The sequence below is a fragment of the Lactuca sativa genome, chromosome 4 (assembly GCF_002870075.4).
Source record: "Lactuca sativa cultivar Salinas chromosome 4, Lsat_Salinas_v11, whole genome shotgun sequence".
Taxonomy (NCBI): domain Eukaryota; kingdom Viridiplantae; phylum Streptophyta; class Magnoliopsida; order Asterales; family Asteraceae; genus Lactuca; species Lactuca sativa.
Window position 1 is genome coordinate 113,598,682 of NC_056626.2, and position 17,173 is coordinate 113,615,854.

Below are 17,173 nucleotides of genomic sequence, written 5' to 3' on the forward strand. Positions count from 1 at the left end.
TCAATTTTTACCGACGGAGTTATACCGACGACTTTGTACGGTCGACAAGTCGTCGCTATAGGTTTTACCGACGACATATTGTCGGCATAAGTGTTGAAAAAGTCGTTGGCATAGGCCTCGTTCCTTGTAGTGTCATGCAGGATCTTATTAGATGAATATTTGTATTTTTTTGTGAAGGATTGTGTACATCCCTTATTTTGTGTAATTATCCTAAATTAGTGTTGTATTCTTTACTATACAATGAATATCAATCCTCCACAAATCGTGTGGTTGATTTTTTACAGTTCCATATATCATCCAATTAACCTTCCCTCTTTTTCTTTCTTCTCCATCGATTGTGGAATTCCTTCAATGGCTCCATCCAACTCTTTTCTCTTTCTTCTCCATCGATGCTGAAAATTCAAATTGAAATAGTTGAGAAAAAACATCAGGCTTTCCGGCTTATTTTGAAACTATATTATTTTAATATATTTTATATTAAAAGAATAATTATATACGACATAGTCAAGGAGTTTACCTTGGGAATTATGGGCAAATTTCATAAGAACAAGTTGACAACGACAACCGTCGACCAAGTCTAGAGGAAAAGAGGTTTTATAAACCATTTATCAACGAATATCATTTCAAGACATCTAAACATGGCTGAAGAATTCGGGGAGATTTACCCTAGCGAACTCACTTTCATCTTCGAACCAAAGAAGCAGATCTCATGCATGCTCAACCTCACTAACAACTCCAATCGATACATCGCGTTTAAGGTCAAAACAACAGACCCAAAACTGTATTGTGTAAGACCAAATAAAGGAATATTGAAACCAGATTCAACCTGTGAAATTAAAGTCACAAGGCAATCTTGTACGATACTGCCTACAACTGACACGATTGTCAAGCAAAAGTTCTTGATTCAAAGGGTGTTTGCATCTGAAGATATGACCCTGGAGGATATCGACTCACTATTCAATTCTAAGGATACTCACAATGAGAAGAAACTGAAGGTGGTGATTACTGATGTCATCCCGAAGATGGTGGAGATGAAGTCCAAAAGTGAAGAACAAGATCTAACAGCAGACATAGTTAAGGAGATTGTACAAATGAAGTCACAGATTAAAGGACTGAATATGCTGTTGAAAGAGGCCGAGGAGACGATTTCAAAGCTAAAGGAACAAAAGAGCGATTGCGGTTGTAAAGGTAAGAAGAGACGTCATTGTTTGTATATTAAGTGTTTTAACGTGAAATTGGCTTAATTAATCCACGTAATTTCAAATAATCTCGTTAATATGTCGATGTTTTTAAAAAAAAACTATTATTGTAAGCAAAACATGCTGCTTAATGTTGTATTGTTGATTCGTTGATCTATTGTTGATATCATAATTAAGTTGCTCATTTGGTAGTTAATATTTATTAATTTTAAAGAAACTTATATATATAACTACGTAATTGAATTTAATTTGTATATTAACGATATATAAAATTTCATTTTTTTTTTGTAATTTATAAGAAATAAAAAATTATTCGGATGCAAATTATTCAAAAAAGAAATTTAGTTCAATTGGCAAAGTATACTATCTCTCCTAATTACTAGAGTTAAACTCTATTACCCTACATTTGATTGCTTTTTATGTAATTCATTTCTAAATTTACATTTTGATCCTTCGTATTTAGAATTCAGTCGTTTTAGTAAGTTGGTTTTCAAATTTTATATATTTCACATCTCAAATTTTATAAATTTACATAATTTCATTTTTAGATAATTTTATTTAGTTTTTAGTTTTCTTTAGATTTATTTTTCTTAAATATAAAAAAATTGTATTTACCGGGTTATTTTTACTTTTCATATAAGGCCTTCAAAATCAACGGACCGACTATATATATATATATATATATATATATATATATATATATATATATATATATATATATATATATATATATATATATATATATATATATATATATATATATATATATATATATATATTACATAATTAAGATTGAAAAGACAGTCGAAATAAGTAATTCTATTCTAAGCCCACAACAAAACAAGAAACAGGAGTTGAGGTGGAATCACCAGTCCTAAGCTCGTAAAATCTCAATTATATATATATATATATATATATATATATATATATATATATATATATATATATATATATATATATATATATATATATATATATATATGGTCAAAATAACGATTGAAACAATTTGAAATAGTTTGAATGTTAACAAAAGGTTGCTTGTGTTTTACTTGTATCCCCCCCCCCCCCCCCCCTAAAACATAGAAAAATCGTGAAAACGTAGAGGTATGAACTCACATCAGGTGTGTGTTGTTGGCCATATACGAAAATGCTGACGATGTTCTTCAAGGATATGTGAAAAATAGTTGTATCCTAATAATATTTATACACGATATAGTTTGTAAATTAGTGAAATGACAATTAAAGTGTTTATATAACACTAGATTATGTAAGAAAACTTACAATGTTTTCTTAGAAATCAAACTATATAAAATAGTTTCCTGGGAAATTTGGTTGATGTTCTTGAGAAGTTTGAAGGTTTGAAGGTCTTCTTCGAAATGATATGAAGATATGAAGACGTGAGTATGATTTTTGAGAGAAAATGTGGAATGTTTTTGAAGTGAAAATGAGAGTTATGGACATTGATTTTGGTTATATATATATATATATATATATATATATATATATATATATATATATATATATATATATATATATATATATATATATATATATATATATATATGGGATAAAATTTGATGTGACACATGCATTCACGAAAATGGTGACAATGTTCTTCAAGGATATGTGAAAAATAGTTGTATCCTAATAATATTTATACACGATATAGTTTGTAAATTAGTGAAAGGACAATGAAAGTGTTTATATAACACTAGATTATGTAAGAAACCTTACAATGTTTTCTTAGAAATCAAACTATGTAAAATAGTTTCATGGGAAATTTGGTTGATGTTCTTGAGAAGTTTGAAGGTTTGAAGGTCTTCTTTGAAATGATATGAAGATATGAAGATGTAAGTATGATTTTCGAGAGAAAATGTGGAATGTTTTTGAAGTGAAAATGAGAGTTATGGACATTGATTTTGGTTTATATATATATATATATATATATATATATATATATATATATATATATATATATATATATATATATATATATATATATATATATATATATATGGGATAAAATTTGATATGACACATGCATTCGGAGGTGTAATATATCTAATTGGAATTTGTGTCACCGATTGTTCTCAGCCTATCTTTTCAACCGAGAACAAGGATTTCGGTCCAGGTGGTTTGCGGTCCGAGGGTTTGCGGTCCGGAGGTGGGACCTCCCTCGCATGATTTCGGTCTCGTCCGAAAAGTTTTTTCGGTTTCGCAAGGTTTTCGGCCTAAACTGATTTAGGTCTACTTTTTTTTTCACAATTTGTGTTTTTGGTTTTGATTTGGAATTTTGATTCCAAATACCGAAAACCCTTTAATTGGGATATAAATATTCTTTGCCGGGGCTTCGGCCTCCTTCCCAAAAAAAATCACTAAATATTGAAATTAAATTATTAACTATTTAATTATTTGATTTATAATTTGACGTGTTTGACTTTTATTGACTGCTTTGACTCTTATTGACCTGAAATAACCGCGTGTTACAGTCCTTGTGAGACCTAAGAATTCCCACAAGCTTCGCTAAAGAGTAGGTTTTAAACTACTTATCTGCTTAGACCGTTGACACCACATCTTTCCATTCTGGCTTCAAACCATTCATGAATGTGACCTTTTGTTCAATCAGTTGGCTTCCAATCTTATTTTTCACCATCCTAATTAGAAGATGATTGTACCGGCTGAACGTTTGATCGATATTCTCCTCAGGCTTCTAGACAAAGGCTCCAAACTCCGAGAGAAGCAGCGTCTGAATGGAATGCTCAAGATCAGCATCACTAAAATAGAGTTTTTTAGCCTGTCCCAAATCGCAGTTTAATCGCATTTATCGTCTCTCACTTAGCTCTGATCTGGTGTCGTCGCTCACAGTCCAAGAAGAGTAGTCCTTTCATTGGCTAGAGGGATTACGCTTAATGGGATAGACCGATCATCGCTTCCTTCCTCTACTAGTTCTGGAGTCAAGCCAGCAAAGAAGTAGACTTCTCTTTTGCAGTCTCACAGGCACTCACTAGACGAAAGGTGTCTGGAGGCAAAACGAATCTGATTATCCTCATCGCCTTTACATTGCTGATCAACTTGTCTTTTTCGTTATGTGGGACATCTTTAACTTTGAGAATAAGTTTGTTATAATCATTTTGAGTTTTTATAACTCTTCTTGTACCAGAATGAACAAACGTCTGAGTGACAGAAACCTCTCGTTTTTCAAATTTAGACAGGTGTTCATGTTACCAATTTTAATCTCAACCAAACTTTTTGGTACTTGCAAAGCTCATCACATTTATTATGTCATTTGACATGTTTAATCCTTCCACACTTAAACTTTCTTATGACATGTATGGCAGTGGATCATAAACCTATATAGTAAATCGACAATAAAGAAACATGTTTATCTGGCTCAAAACTATTAGGTATCACGGACACCATATCACTATCCCTAATGACTAGTTGACGTGTTTGGTGTATGAACTTTCCTACATCGAAAGATTATTATCTCAAAGTGTGTGTTTGATGATGATTAACATGAGGTTCATATTTTGAAGGTCAAATGACACAAATCCCTTCAAATTTTCTAGGGTTGGTTTATTCGCCCCTAAAGATTTTGTCGGGTTTTATAGGTCCATAAACTAGGATATGACCTGCTCTTTTAGTCGTTGTCAACTTGTAATAGCCTGTTCACCATGTGACAGCGACCGTTTAGACCAAAAACTCACATGGTGCCCCTATAAAGCCAAATAAATAAGTTTGAGGATCAAATGCTTATGCCAAAAGATCGAAGTGATTTGGGAGAAGAATGAAAGATAGCAGCCTATTTGATTTCTTGTGTGTCTTCGTGTATACCAACATCCAACAACAAAAATTGACATTCTTAGCTTTCCTTCTTTTCTTCAAAGGCAATTCACACTTAATTTGTACATTCCTAAGAAATCGATCACTGCTCTTTTTTCCGTCTTCATCCTCGATTGACATACACACTCACCAAAGTTCACAACCCTCTTCTCTTTCTAATCGATTCTCGATGACAACCCCCTTCTACTCTTTTATTTGATCAATTTCATCTCTTCAAAGAATTGTCCACTTCCTTCCTTCTTTTATTTTCAAAATCGCACAAGCTACCTCTCCTTCTCCCTCGGAGTTGCATATTTGATGGATGCGAGGTTGAGAAGGATGCGTAGGTTTGATGAGGTTCACAGAGAAGACGAGAGTTAATATTTTTTTCTTCAATTTGCAGGTGATAGTCATGGTGGCTAACTGGTGGTTTTTGCGGGTTACGAGTACTCTGGTGGTGGCTGATTTCACGAGACAAAGGGAAAAATAAGGGTGGTTGGATTGGGCTGTTGTGATACTGATTCGATGGTGATTAAGGTGTGTTATTGTGGCTGTAATAGCTCAATAAATTGTTGATGAGTAGTTGGTTTAGGTAGCATGACAAGTTAACGGAGGAGGTTGTGAGGAAGGTGGAATAAGGGTGGTGTTGGGTGGAGATGAAAGTGAAACTAACATTTGATCCCCAAACTTTTTTTTTTTGGTTTTTATATGGGCACAATGTGAGTTTTTTTTTTGGTGTAAATGGTCATTGTCGCATGGTGAATCAGCTATTACAGGTTGACAAAGACTAAAAGAGTATGTCATATCCTAGTTTAGGAACCCATAAAGCTCGACAAAAACTTTAGGGAGTGAATCGACCAACCTTAAAAACTTTGTAGGACATTTGTGTCATTTCCTCTATTTTGAAAATAGGTTTTTGTTTTCTTAGTTAAAACATTTTAACTTTTGACTTTCAGAAAAAAAAAAAAAAAATGTTTTTAAACCAATTTTAAAATTTGTTTATAAAACAATTTTATATTTTGCTATTTTAATTTTTAAATCTAGCTTGTTAACTCATTAAAAATGTTATGTTTTATTTATATTTTTTAACATGCACAAATTCTACACAAAACAAAAAATAAACAAACACAACCAAACATGCAAATACCGTTTCTATTATCATGATTCAACACATTTCGTTTTATTATGGTCTACTCTCAAAATTGTCATCTTCAGAGAACTCATTGTCGGACCATTTGGGCAAACCAACGCAACACAATATTTTTTCCACATTTGTAGTAACAACAAACCTTTTGTTGCAAAATGCAACTTTTCGTTTACGCCAAAGAACAAGAAGAGCTATTATAAATAGTAATCGTGAAAAGCGTACCCTACGGTTTACGCCCATGAGAACGGGGTTTCATATGACTTTTTGACATATCTATCCGTCATAAGCATAATTTAAAGAAGTGAAGACTCGATGCTTTTTCGTTTTTCGTTGCCATGCATTTAAACACTTAGTAGAATCATGCAGGATCTTATTAGATGAATATTTGTATTTTTAGTCAAAGATTGCGTACAACCTTATTTTGTGTAATCATCCTAATTAGTGTTGTATTCTTTACTTTATAATGAATACCAATCCTCCACAAATCGTGTGGTTGATTTTTTTACAATTCCATATATCATCCAATTAACCTTCTCTCTTTTTTCTTTCTTCTCCATCGATTCTGGAATTCCTTCAATGGCTCCATCCAACTCTTTTCTCTTTCTTCTCCATCGATGCTGAAAACTCAAATTGAAATAGTTGAGAAAAACCATCAGGCTTTCCGGCTTATTTTGAAACTATTATTTTATTATATATATAGGGAAAAGTGAGTATACCCTTAAGGTTATATAAACTTAGGTACCCAAACTCATAATAATACGTCGTTTTATTTGATATATTGATTATGATATTGTTAAACTCCAATCCTTAACTTGATTTATATTCAATATTTTTAAATTTTCACTATTATTTTCCTCTTATATTACATCTTTTTGTCGAACACTTACTAGGCTATATATATTATTGTTGAAAATGACAATTATGTAAGAGGAAGATAAATATGAAATTTATAAAAATCTTTGAAGTAATTCAAGTTAGAAGTTAAATTATAAGAACATTAGACAATTACAATGTCTATATATGATACAAAACGATATAGTATGGTGAGTTTGGGTACCTAAGCTTATATACCCTTAAGGGTATATTCACTTTTCACACACACACACACACACACACACACACACACACACACACACACACATATATATATATATATATATATATATATATATATATATATATATATATATATATATATATATATATATATATATATATATATATAGGTTCAGGTTCATTTGAGACCATTCTAATTTTGTGAGACCGTGAGACCAAATCTAAAAATAATTTTAAAATGCAAAATAAATGGAAAAATCCAAAAATTCTTTTTTTAAATGTTATTTTCGGAACTTGAATTAACTAAAAAAAATATTAAAAAAATAAAAAATAAATAATAAAAATCCGTTTTTTTTTTTTTTGAAAAATACGTGAAATATTCTAAATAGAATATTTCACTGACATATTCTAAAAAATAATTTTAAAATGCAAAATAAATGGAAAAATCTAAAAATTCTTTTTTTAAATATTATTTTCGGAACTTGAATTAACTAAAAAAAATTAAAAAAAAATAAAAAAAAATTCTATTTTTTTTGAAAAATACGTGAAATATTCTAAATACAATATTACACTGTACATATTCTAAAAATAATTTTAAAATGCAAAATAAATGGAAAAATCAAAAAATTCTTTTTTTAAATATTATTTTCAGAACATGAATTAACTAAAAAAATAAAATAAAAATAAAAAAAATAAAAAAAAATAAACAAATGCGTCTCACGGTCTCACAAAATATAAGTGGTCTCAAATGAACCTAACCCTATATATATATATATATATATATATATATATATATATATATATATATATATATATATATATATATATATATATATATATATATATATATATATATATATATATATATATATATATATTAAAAGACTAATTATATACGACATAGTCAAGGAGTTTACCTTCGGAATTATGGACAAATTTCATAAGAACAAGTTGACAATAACAACCGTCGACCAAGTCTTAGAGGAAAAGAGGGTTTATAAACCATTTGTCAACGAATATCATTTCAAGACATCTGAACATGGCTGAAGAATTCGGGGAGATTTATCCTAGCGAACTTACTTTCATCTTCGAACCAAAGAAGCATATGTCATGCATGATCAAGCTCACTAGCAACTCCAATCGATACATCGCGTTTAAGGTCAAAACAACAGACCCAAAACTGTATCGTGTAAGGCCAAATAAAGGAATATTGAAACCAGATTCAACCTGTGAAATTGAAGTCACAAGGCAAGCTTGTACGATACTGCCTGCAACTGATACGATTGTCAAGCAAAAGTTGTTGATTCAAAGGGTGTTTGCATCTGAAGATACGACCCATGAGAATATCGACTCACTATTCAGTTCTAAGGATAGTCACAATGATATTAATATGAAGAAACTGAAGGTGGTGATTACTGATGTCATCCCGAAGGTGGTGGAGATGAAGTCCAAAAGTGAAGAACAAGATCTAACAGCAGACATGGCTAAGGAGATTGCACACATGAAGTTACATATTAAAGGACTGAATATACTGTTGACAAAGGCCGAGGAGACGATTTCAAAGCTAAAGGAACAAAAGAGCGATTGCGGTTGTAAAGGTAAGAAGAGACGTCATTGTTGGTATATTAAGTGTTTTGACGTGAAATTGGCTTAATTAATCCACGTAAATTCAAGTAATCTCGTTAATATGTCGATGTTTTAAACAAAACTATTATTGTAAAGAAACATGCTGCTGAATGTTGTATTGTTGATTCTTTGATCTATTGTTGATATCATAATTAAGTTGCTCATTTGGTAAGTTTTGGTCTTAGGATCTCCGTGGAAGATAATGCAAGATAGCATTTCGTTCAATATGTCTTTTATAAATTATACTATAGGAATCAAAATATTTATTACATTACGTATTCCAATCATTGAATATAAAAACATAATGAAATTGTTATGGAATAAAAAAATGATCTGGCGGTTCTAAAGTAAACGAAATGATGAAACAGTGACTTTGAGAAGTCAACAAGGAGATGATATATGGTGGGAATTTTAAAGAATATTTTTTGTAACGGAGAGAAATGAACAAGTAATTTTTATTGAATTATTTTTTCTTTCTTTTTGGGGGAAGGGGTGATAATTAGATGATGATTTAATAATAGTAATTATAATTATTATAATAGTTATAATACAAGTAAAGAATAGTTAGCAACGGAGTTAGCTATGAACGTGAGTTTATAGACGGATTGTAGTAAAAATTAGCAAAGTAGCACCATCATATTTTTTGTCGCTCCCTAGTTTCATAATGAACTGATCTGAAAATAAAAATTTTATGTAAAAAAAATTAATGCTAACCCATATCGATTCAGTTTGTTTTTTTTTTTTTTTTTTTGGAACCGACCAATAAAGATATATATTAATAAACGCAAGAAAAAAACTGCCACAATTAGTGGCATACAATAGAACAGCAAAAAGGAAAATACAAAGAAACAAAACTGAAAGAGAGATAGTCAGTAAGACAAAGGGCATTGAGACCATGTTGCCCAATCCATCCGATTAATTTTACACCTGTTTTTCACCCAGAGATATGTTACTGATTTAATAAAATCAATAACTTTGAGTTCTGGTAGCCGGTTTTTCCTAAATACTCTTTCATTCCTCGATTTCCAAATACACCATAGAGTTTCATAGTAGATTCCCAAGAGGAGCTCTCTCTTTTTTTGGCACCTACCCCACCGAGAAGCCGAATCTACAACTTCCTTCACCAAATGAAAGGGTTCCGTGTTCAGACCACACCAGCTGAATACACCTTCAAAAACCTTCCTAGCATAAGGGCAGTCCCCTAGGACATGATCAGTGCTTTCTTCACTTTCATTACACATAAGACAATTCATTGTTTCCATAGATACCCCTCTCTTTGACAGCTCTAAGGCTACTGGGATTCTGCCCATAGCCACCCTCCATATAAAACAGTTGACTTTCAGGGGAATTACTTTAAGCCAACAGAATTTTTTGTCATTGATGTGAGGCCGATAGTCCCATCTCTGTCTAAGAGCACAGACAGAGGATGTTCCATCCGGAGTAAGTTCACATGGCCAGCTTGCACCCTTACATTTTAGTAGAGATTCAACTTATCATTAAATATGTCGTTGACCATTTTTCTAATACATGGACGGTTAGAAATACTCAATTTTTGGAATCGTTACCTAGATGATCTACGATTATGCATACATGGTGTTTTCGAATAAAAATATGTATTTGATTAAACAAATGACAACTTTAATTAGTAAATCTCGTTCTATACATGGTGTTATCGAAGTTTTGTCCGCTTTTTGTTATTTTTTTTTATCCAAATTCTCTCATTGGTAGTTAGGGAATTTTCCTTTCTTTCGTATAAATTAGGATAAAAAAACTTGCTATGATATGATAGTTATTTTTTAAAAAATTTCTTTAATACTCTAGTTATTAGCTAATAGTTACATATTTTGGTTTTCTATTTTACTCGTTCCATATTCAAAACCCTTTATTGATTGTAAATTTTATTCCACTCAACCGGTTACTAATAATAAAAGTGTGTCTTGTGGTTTTCCTACAAGGGTTTCATTAAATCCTAGTGTTATGGTTGATCTTATAGTATACTCCCTTGTTCATGTTTGGTCATCATTTTACATGTGATATTGGACCCAAGTTCTTCAAATATGTAAGGTCTTAATCGATTTACTCTCTAGACCTACAATTTATAAATGTCTTGATCTTATAGTATACTAGGTTGTTCATGTTTGGTCATTCTTTTACAAGTGAAATTGGAGCCGAGTTCTTCAAACATGTAAGGCCTTAATTGATTTTCTCCCATGACCTACAAATGTCTTGATCAATTTACTACTTCCAAAACTTGCAAAGTTCTTGATTGAATTTTCCTTGGACCTACAAAGGTCTTAATCAATTTCCTTGAAGTATGTTATTATAGTTTTTTCCTTAAACCTACAAAGGTTTTTGTCGATTTTCTCCTATGCCTACACAAGCATTATCAATTTTTTCTAAACCTGCAAAAATGTTTCAAATCAATTTCTTCTTAAAACTATGAAGGTGGTATTCGAGAATGGCATCAATAAAATACAAAGGGCATCACGACGAAATCGTAATGACCGTAACGAGTTCGAAAAGCAGTATTGGGAATGTCCTTATCTCGGACTTTGAGTTGATGATAACCAGATCTCAGATCTATCTTTGAAAAGTAACTAGCTCCTTGAAGCTAGTCAAATACATCATCGATTCGTGGCAGTGGATACCAATTTTGATGGTGAGCTTATTTAATTCCCTATAGTCGATGCACATACTGAAGGATCCGTCTTTCTTTTTAACAAAAAGAACTGGAGCTCCCCATGGAGAGAAGCTTGGTCTAATGAATCCTTTATTCAAGAGTTCACTTAGTTGGCTTGACAATTCTTGCGTTTCAGCAGGAGCCAACCTATAGGGTGATTTGGCGATCGGAGTGGCTCCAGGCACTAGGTCGATTTGGAATTCGATTTTTCGTTTTGGGGTTATTCCAGGAAGTTCCTCTCGAAACACATCCGGGAAGTCACATGCCACTGGGATGTTTTGAATGCTTACTTCCTCTTTGGTCTTGTCCACAACGTGAGCGAAACACATCCGTTAAGGCTTAACTAAGCTTTTGGGGTTGTTGTTTTAGTAAGTGTTTGAACTTATTACTCACAAAACTTCGCTCCGCTCCGCTATCAAATAAGATGCATGCATACGAGTCGTTAAGTAGGAACGTACCGGTAACAACAGTTGCAGGTTGGGTCCTGCACTGCTTCACCCTGACCCATTGTTAGTACTCTCCCTGCTGCTCCTGCCCCCTGATTGTTCTCTTTGGGGTAGTTTCACCTGATATAGCCAGTTTTCCTACATCCGTAACAGGTATAGCTAGCTCCAGCATTGGTGTTGTTGTTGTTGTTTGTCATATGGTTCTGTTGAACCTGAGTCCTACAATACTTCACTATGTGGCCCTTCCGGTTGTACCTTGTGCAACTCATCTCTCTGCACTCCCCGTGATGGTGGAAGTTGCATTTATTACACTTGGGGAGATTTCCCGGGTACTGTTTGGAAGCATTTGGTGTGGATGAGGCTGGAGCATGTGGTGTGGTGGTAGCTTGTGTTGTAGCATGGACAGACACCGTCTGTTGCTTCTTAGACGATTCCGTGTTTTGCTTTCCTTTTCGCTTGTTGTTTTCCCCTATCTTGTTCTCTTCTTCCTTCTTAACCTCCGCTTCCACTGTTTTGGTACCCTTCTTATTGCCATGATCATACAGTTTCTTGGCCAGTCTCTTGGCGCTGTCAAACGTCTCAGGGTTTGCCGCAATGACATTCCCTTGGATGGGTGCAGTCAGTCCCTAGATAAACCTCTCGCGTTTCCTGCTCCGCCCGCTCAACCCTAGTCCGCATCTGGTGCATCTGATCGGCGGTGCTCTGAGCCAGATCGCTAATATCCCTTAATCGTCTCACCACGACTGGAAGTGCTCGATCAGCCGGTCCTCCCTCCCTCAAGTCATAGAACTCACGTGTCATGCCAAATGGGGGTCGTTGTCCATGTTTCCTACTCCACCTCCAAATGTCGATACCCTAGGGAAGTGTAGGGCCACTCGGGTCTATTCGGTGAGCCAACAACCTCACTGGGTATGGTGGGTTGATGACTTTGGACTCTGCGTCCGAATCATCATTGATGTCGTCACCAGACTCTTCTTCACCATCGCCTACAACGGGTTCCGCAGGTTCCTCTTCAATTTCTTCTTCCTCTTCCTCATGGTCCTCTTCAGGCTCCTCTTCAGGTTCCTCGTCGGATTCCTCTAGCCATCTGTTATTTCCCTGATTGGGAAAGTAGGGATCTCCATGGTGGTGGAAACCAGCCATACGGGCTACACAAGAGTGCATATATAAGTCATATTTTAATTACTCTCATAGTAATTTTAATTATTTGTGTTTGGATTCCCTAGTGTTATTGGAGAGTGCGGTAGGCTTTTGGATTCATTTCCCGCTGTGATTACTCCCGAACACATGTTGGTCATATTTTGAATAAATATAGTTGATCATGCTATATTTATCCCTAATATGACTACTTATATAATGTTGGTGAGTTCATAAGTATGTTTGAGTAAAAGTCTTTGTATCTTTCATAAAAACCCAAAAAATCCGATATTTTCTATAAAATGCCTGAAATGATGTGAAAATCAAGTATATAATGCATGTGTGACTTTCATAGTTATTACTTGTATGAGTTTAGTTTAGTTTCATTGTATGGTGAATAAGTGATAAATGTAAATAAGTCGTTTGCATTGACACAGTCGAAGATTTTATCTTCGAAAGGTTAAATTTTTTGTATGGAATCCCTATATGAGTCGTTATAACCATGCATGATAATGACTAGGTTGCTCGTCTTGGCATTTTTCCAAATGCCGATATTGCTCAAGATTTTGTCGCCCTAGACTGGCCTAGTCTAGCTGTAGTGAACATCTAAGGCATGGGGGGTGACTCCGTATAGATCTATACACAAACTCCCGCTTTCCTACCAGGAAACTCTGATTATAACTACTGGCTACGATTGTACACTCAGAGGTGCCAACCGACATGTCTCGCTAGATTCTCAACCCCTTTCGTACTATGTTTAATGTTTACGTATATGTGGTATGTTTTAGTATTCGAAAGGTACATATATAAGTATACGAAGTTTAATGATTACATAAAGGTATAGTTACGACCTACTAGCATGTGAAATTTCCATTCCAAGCCCTATTAGCATGTAATTAGACCACAAAGGCCTAATAACATGTAAGAGGGTAATTTAGGCCCAATATGAAACGACCCAAAAATACGACCAAAAAATTTCGTTTATAATACCATCAAAACTATAATCAGAGTATCATATAGATAAACCATGCGTGATATGTCCCAAAAGATAATAAAGTACTGTGCGGAAAATGTAACATGCTATATCCAAAACAACAACTAAATCAAATCCAAACTAAAGCTGAAACGGTGGTGTGTGCGATGCCGTCATCCAGAGCTCTTCCCTTTGCTTGCGGAAGTACCTGAAACCAAAACTGAAACTGTAAGCACGAAGCTTAGTGAGCTCCCCCAACTTACCACATACCATACAACAACATATAAACACATATTGGGCCTTGCCCACTGCATCGGGTCGGGACCCGGAAAACTGCATCGGACCGAAGTCCGGAACTGACTGGGACCTTGTCCCCTGCATCGGACCGAAGTCCGGAACTAACTGCATCGGACCGAAGTCCGGAACTGACTGCATCGGACCGAAGTCCGGAACTAACTGCATCGGACCGAAGTCCGGAACTGACTGCATCGGACCGAAGTCCGGAACTAACTGGGACCGTGTCCCCTGCATCGGACCGAGGTCCGGGACTGACTGCACATAGCATAGCATATCATAACAATTTATACTGCATACTGCATCGGGCCGTGGCCCGGAACATAAACACATACACATAGCACATAAAACATGTCTGAACCACGAAGGCATCAAACATACTAACTACTACATCGGACCGAAGTCCGCAAACTACTATTAACTGGACGGGCCGGCATTGTGGCCTTAGACCCGCCCCTACGGGAAGGAAACTCACCTCGTAAGCTAGCGGATGAGAGTGCGGCTCGGAAAGCTAACGGCTGCTGCTCCTGAATCTCCTCGGCTACAAATCCATAAACACACTCAATCAATCACTAGCACTACACTCAGGGTAAAATGACTCTTTTACCCTTGGTCAAAGTTGACTTACTCAGGGCTGACTCGCCGAGTCGGGATACCCGACTCGCCGAGTCCTAGACTCTCCGTTCAACTCTTACCTGCTGTTACTCGTCGAGTGTGGCATCGACTCGACGAGTACCCTCTGGATCCAAGAACTCAGATGATCTTCATCCGACTCGCCGAGTCAGATGAACAGACTCGACGAGTTGTTCTTAATCCTCAAGGAGATTGCCTTGGACTCGCCGAGTTGTATGAACAAACTCGCCGAGTCCCTCCATTACTGAGTCTACTCTTAACTCGCTGAGTCCACTCCCTAACTCACCTCGTACACTCGACACTGAAGAAACTGGAGAACTCGGGACTCGCGACCTGACTCGTCGAGTCGTTCCTCCGACTCGCCGAGTCGCCGCCATGCAACATATTTTTACTCGATTTCTCTTGAATCCAACACATGCAAATGATAGATCTAGGTCCATTAAGCTGTTTTACCACGTAAAGTTTCCAACTTTACGTGCACAACCACATGAATGAGGGAAATAAGACTAAAATATGCACAATAAGGGTAGATCCATGGCTAATAAGCAATGTAACTCCAAAAAGACAGTGGATCTGGACTCTTCAACACCCCAGCACTCAGATCCAAAGGTATTTCGGCTCAATAACACAATCAAGCAAGCATAAAGCTTGGAACAAGCATCAAATAGCCCTTAAAAGAGCTCTAATGGAAGTTTAAGCATGAAACCAGAAGAGAACTCCGAAAATACCTCAATAAGTTCACACTTGATCTTGGATCTTGGCACTAGAACTCGTTTCCTTGCTTCCTTCTTCTTCTCCTTCTTCACCCCTTCACAAAATGGAACAAGATCACTTATAAGCTCACAAGAGGAAGGTTTAGGGTTTCTCACAGTGCTCTCAGGGGGAAAGTGACGAGATGGAGGCTATAATGGGGTTTAAACAGTGAGCAACCCGGGGAGTTAGGGTTTCACCCAGACGGACGGACTCGCCGAGTCCAGGATATGGACTCGCCGAGTCGCCGGCTCCCGCGTGCACAAGATGCGCGACCCGACTCGGCGAGTCAGGCTAGAACTCGCCGAGTCCCTCTTGAAAACTTAGCCCAAATCAAATTAATTAACATACCGGAAACGGGTCGTTACACAATAGGCATGTAAATGGGCCACAAAAGCCCAATAAACATGTAATCCATAACATAGGCCCAAATTAACATGTACGTGGCTCGCAAGGCCCAATAAACACATCATGGAAAACATTGGGCTCAATATACACTTAAATGGACCCTTAGGGCCCAATGGCCAAGTAACGTGAATATTAGGCCCAATAAATAGTTATCGACGTATTTCGTACATTTGTTTTGTTCTATTGTTTGTTTTAGCTCAAGGTTTCCTAGATTGATGATAAGAAGCTTTCTTTTTTTTTTTTAAATGACATTTTTGCCCAATAATCCTCCAATTTTTAATTAAGGCCCAAAGTTTTGTAAAAATGACACTTTAGTCCATAATTTTTAAAAATTTGCAATTTTGTCCCAAATGTCTAAAAATTTACGATTTTAGTCCAAAAGTATATATTTTGACATTGAAGACCTAGTTTTTGCAGAAAAGTGCAATTTCAGTGGTTTGTAAAAATTTACACTTTCACCCAATTTTGGAAAAAATCTATATTTTTGGTCAAATTTGAAAATAAATGTTATTTTCACTCATAAATTTGGTTTATTTACATTTATGACCCAAATTTTACTCAAATAACATTTCTAATCCCAAAAACTTCATTTTTTCACATGTTTGGGCCCAAACCGTGAGGCCCAAAAGTTTTGGCCCATTAAGCTCAAATTTGCATTTTTGGCCCGTTTTAAAGCATGTTTAACATAAGGGATAATGACTTAAAAGACCATTAGAGTTTCAAATTTGTTCAAAAAACACCATTCAAGTATTATATGTTCAAAAAACTCCATCAAACTAAGACATATGTTCAAAAAACACCAACGAAGTACATATTCTGTTCAAAAAACACCATCTTTATGGTTTGGAGTAATTTACATGTTTAGTCCCTAACTTTGTTTTTAACTCAGAAAGTCTCTAGCGTTTATATTTATTTTTTCTTCGGACCATGATCGAGTTAAAAGACTAATATACCCTTATTAGTTTCATTTAACATTTATTTTTATTACTTGTTAATTATTTA

At 35.0% G+C, this 17,173-nt stretch overlaps 3 protein-coding genes across 3 annotated transcripts; 2 read left to right on the plus strand and 1 right to left on the minus strand.

Moving 5' to 3' along the window:
- Positions 1–615: 615 nt before the first annotated feature.
- LOC111903481 (vesicle-associated protein 1-1) lies at positions 616–1,383 on the plus strand. The gene has a single exon (XM_023899245.3). It carries the CDS (start codon positions 639–641, stop codon positions 1,242–1,244), a length of 606 nt encoding a protein of 201 aa, XP_023755013.1. The 5' UTR covers positions 616–638; the 3' UTR covers positions 1,245–1,383.
- Positions 1,384–8,263: 6,880 nt separating this feature from the next.
- LOC111903480 (vesicle-associated protein 2-2) lies at positions 8,264–8,878 on the plus strand. Its single transcript, XM_023899244.2, has one exon. The coding sequence runs from the start codon at positions 8,264–8,266 to the stop codon at positions 8,876–8,878; it is 615 nt and encodes a 204-aa protein (XP_023755012.1).
- Positions 8,879–12,092: 3,214 nt separating this feature from the next.
- On the minus strand, positions 12,093–13,119 carry LOC111903493 (uncharacterized). Its single transcript, XM_023899256.1, has 2 exons — positions 12,878–13,119; positions 12,093–12,543 (listed from the first exon to the last, which is right to left on the minus strand). Exons 1-2 carry the CDS (start codon positions 13,117–13,119, stop codon positions 12,093–12,095), a joined length of 693 nt encoding a protein of 230 aa, XP_023755024.1.
- Positions 13,120–17,173: the final 4,054 nt, after the last annotated feature.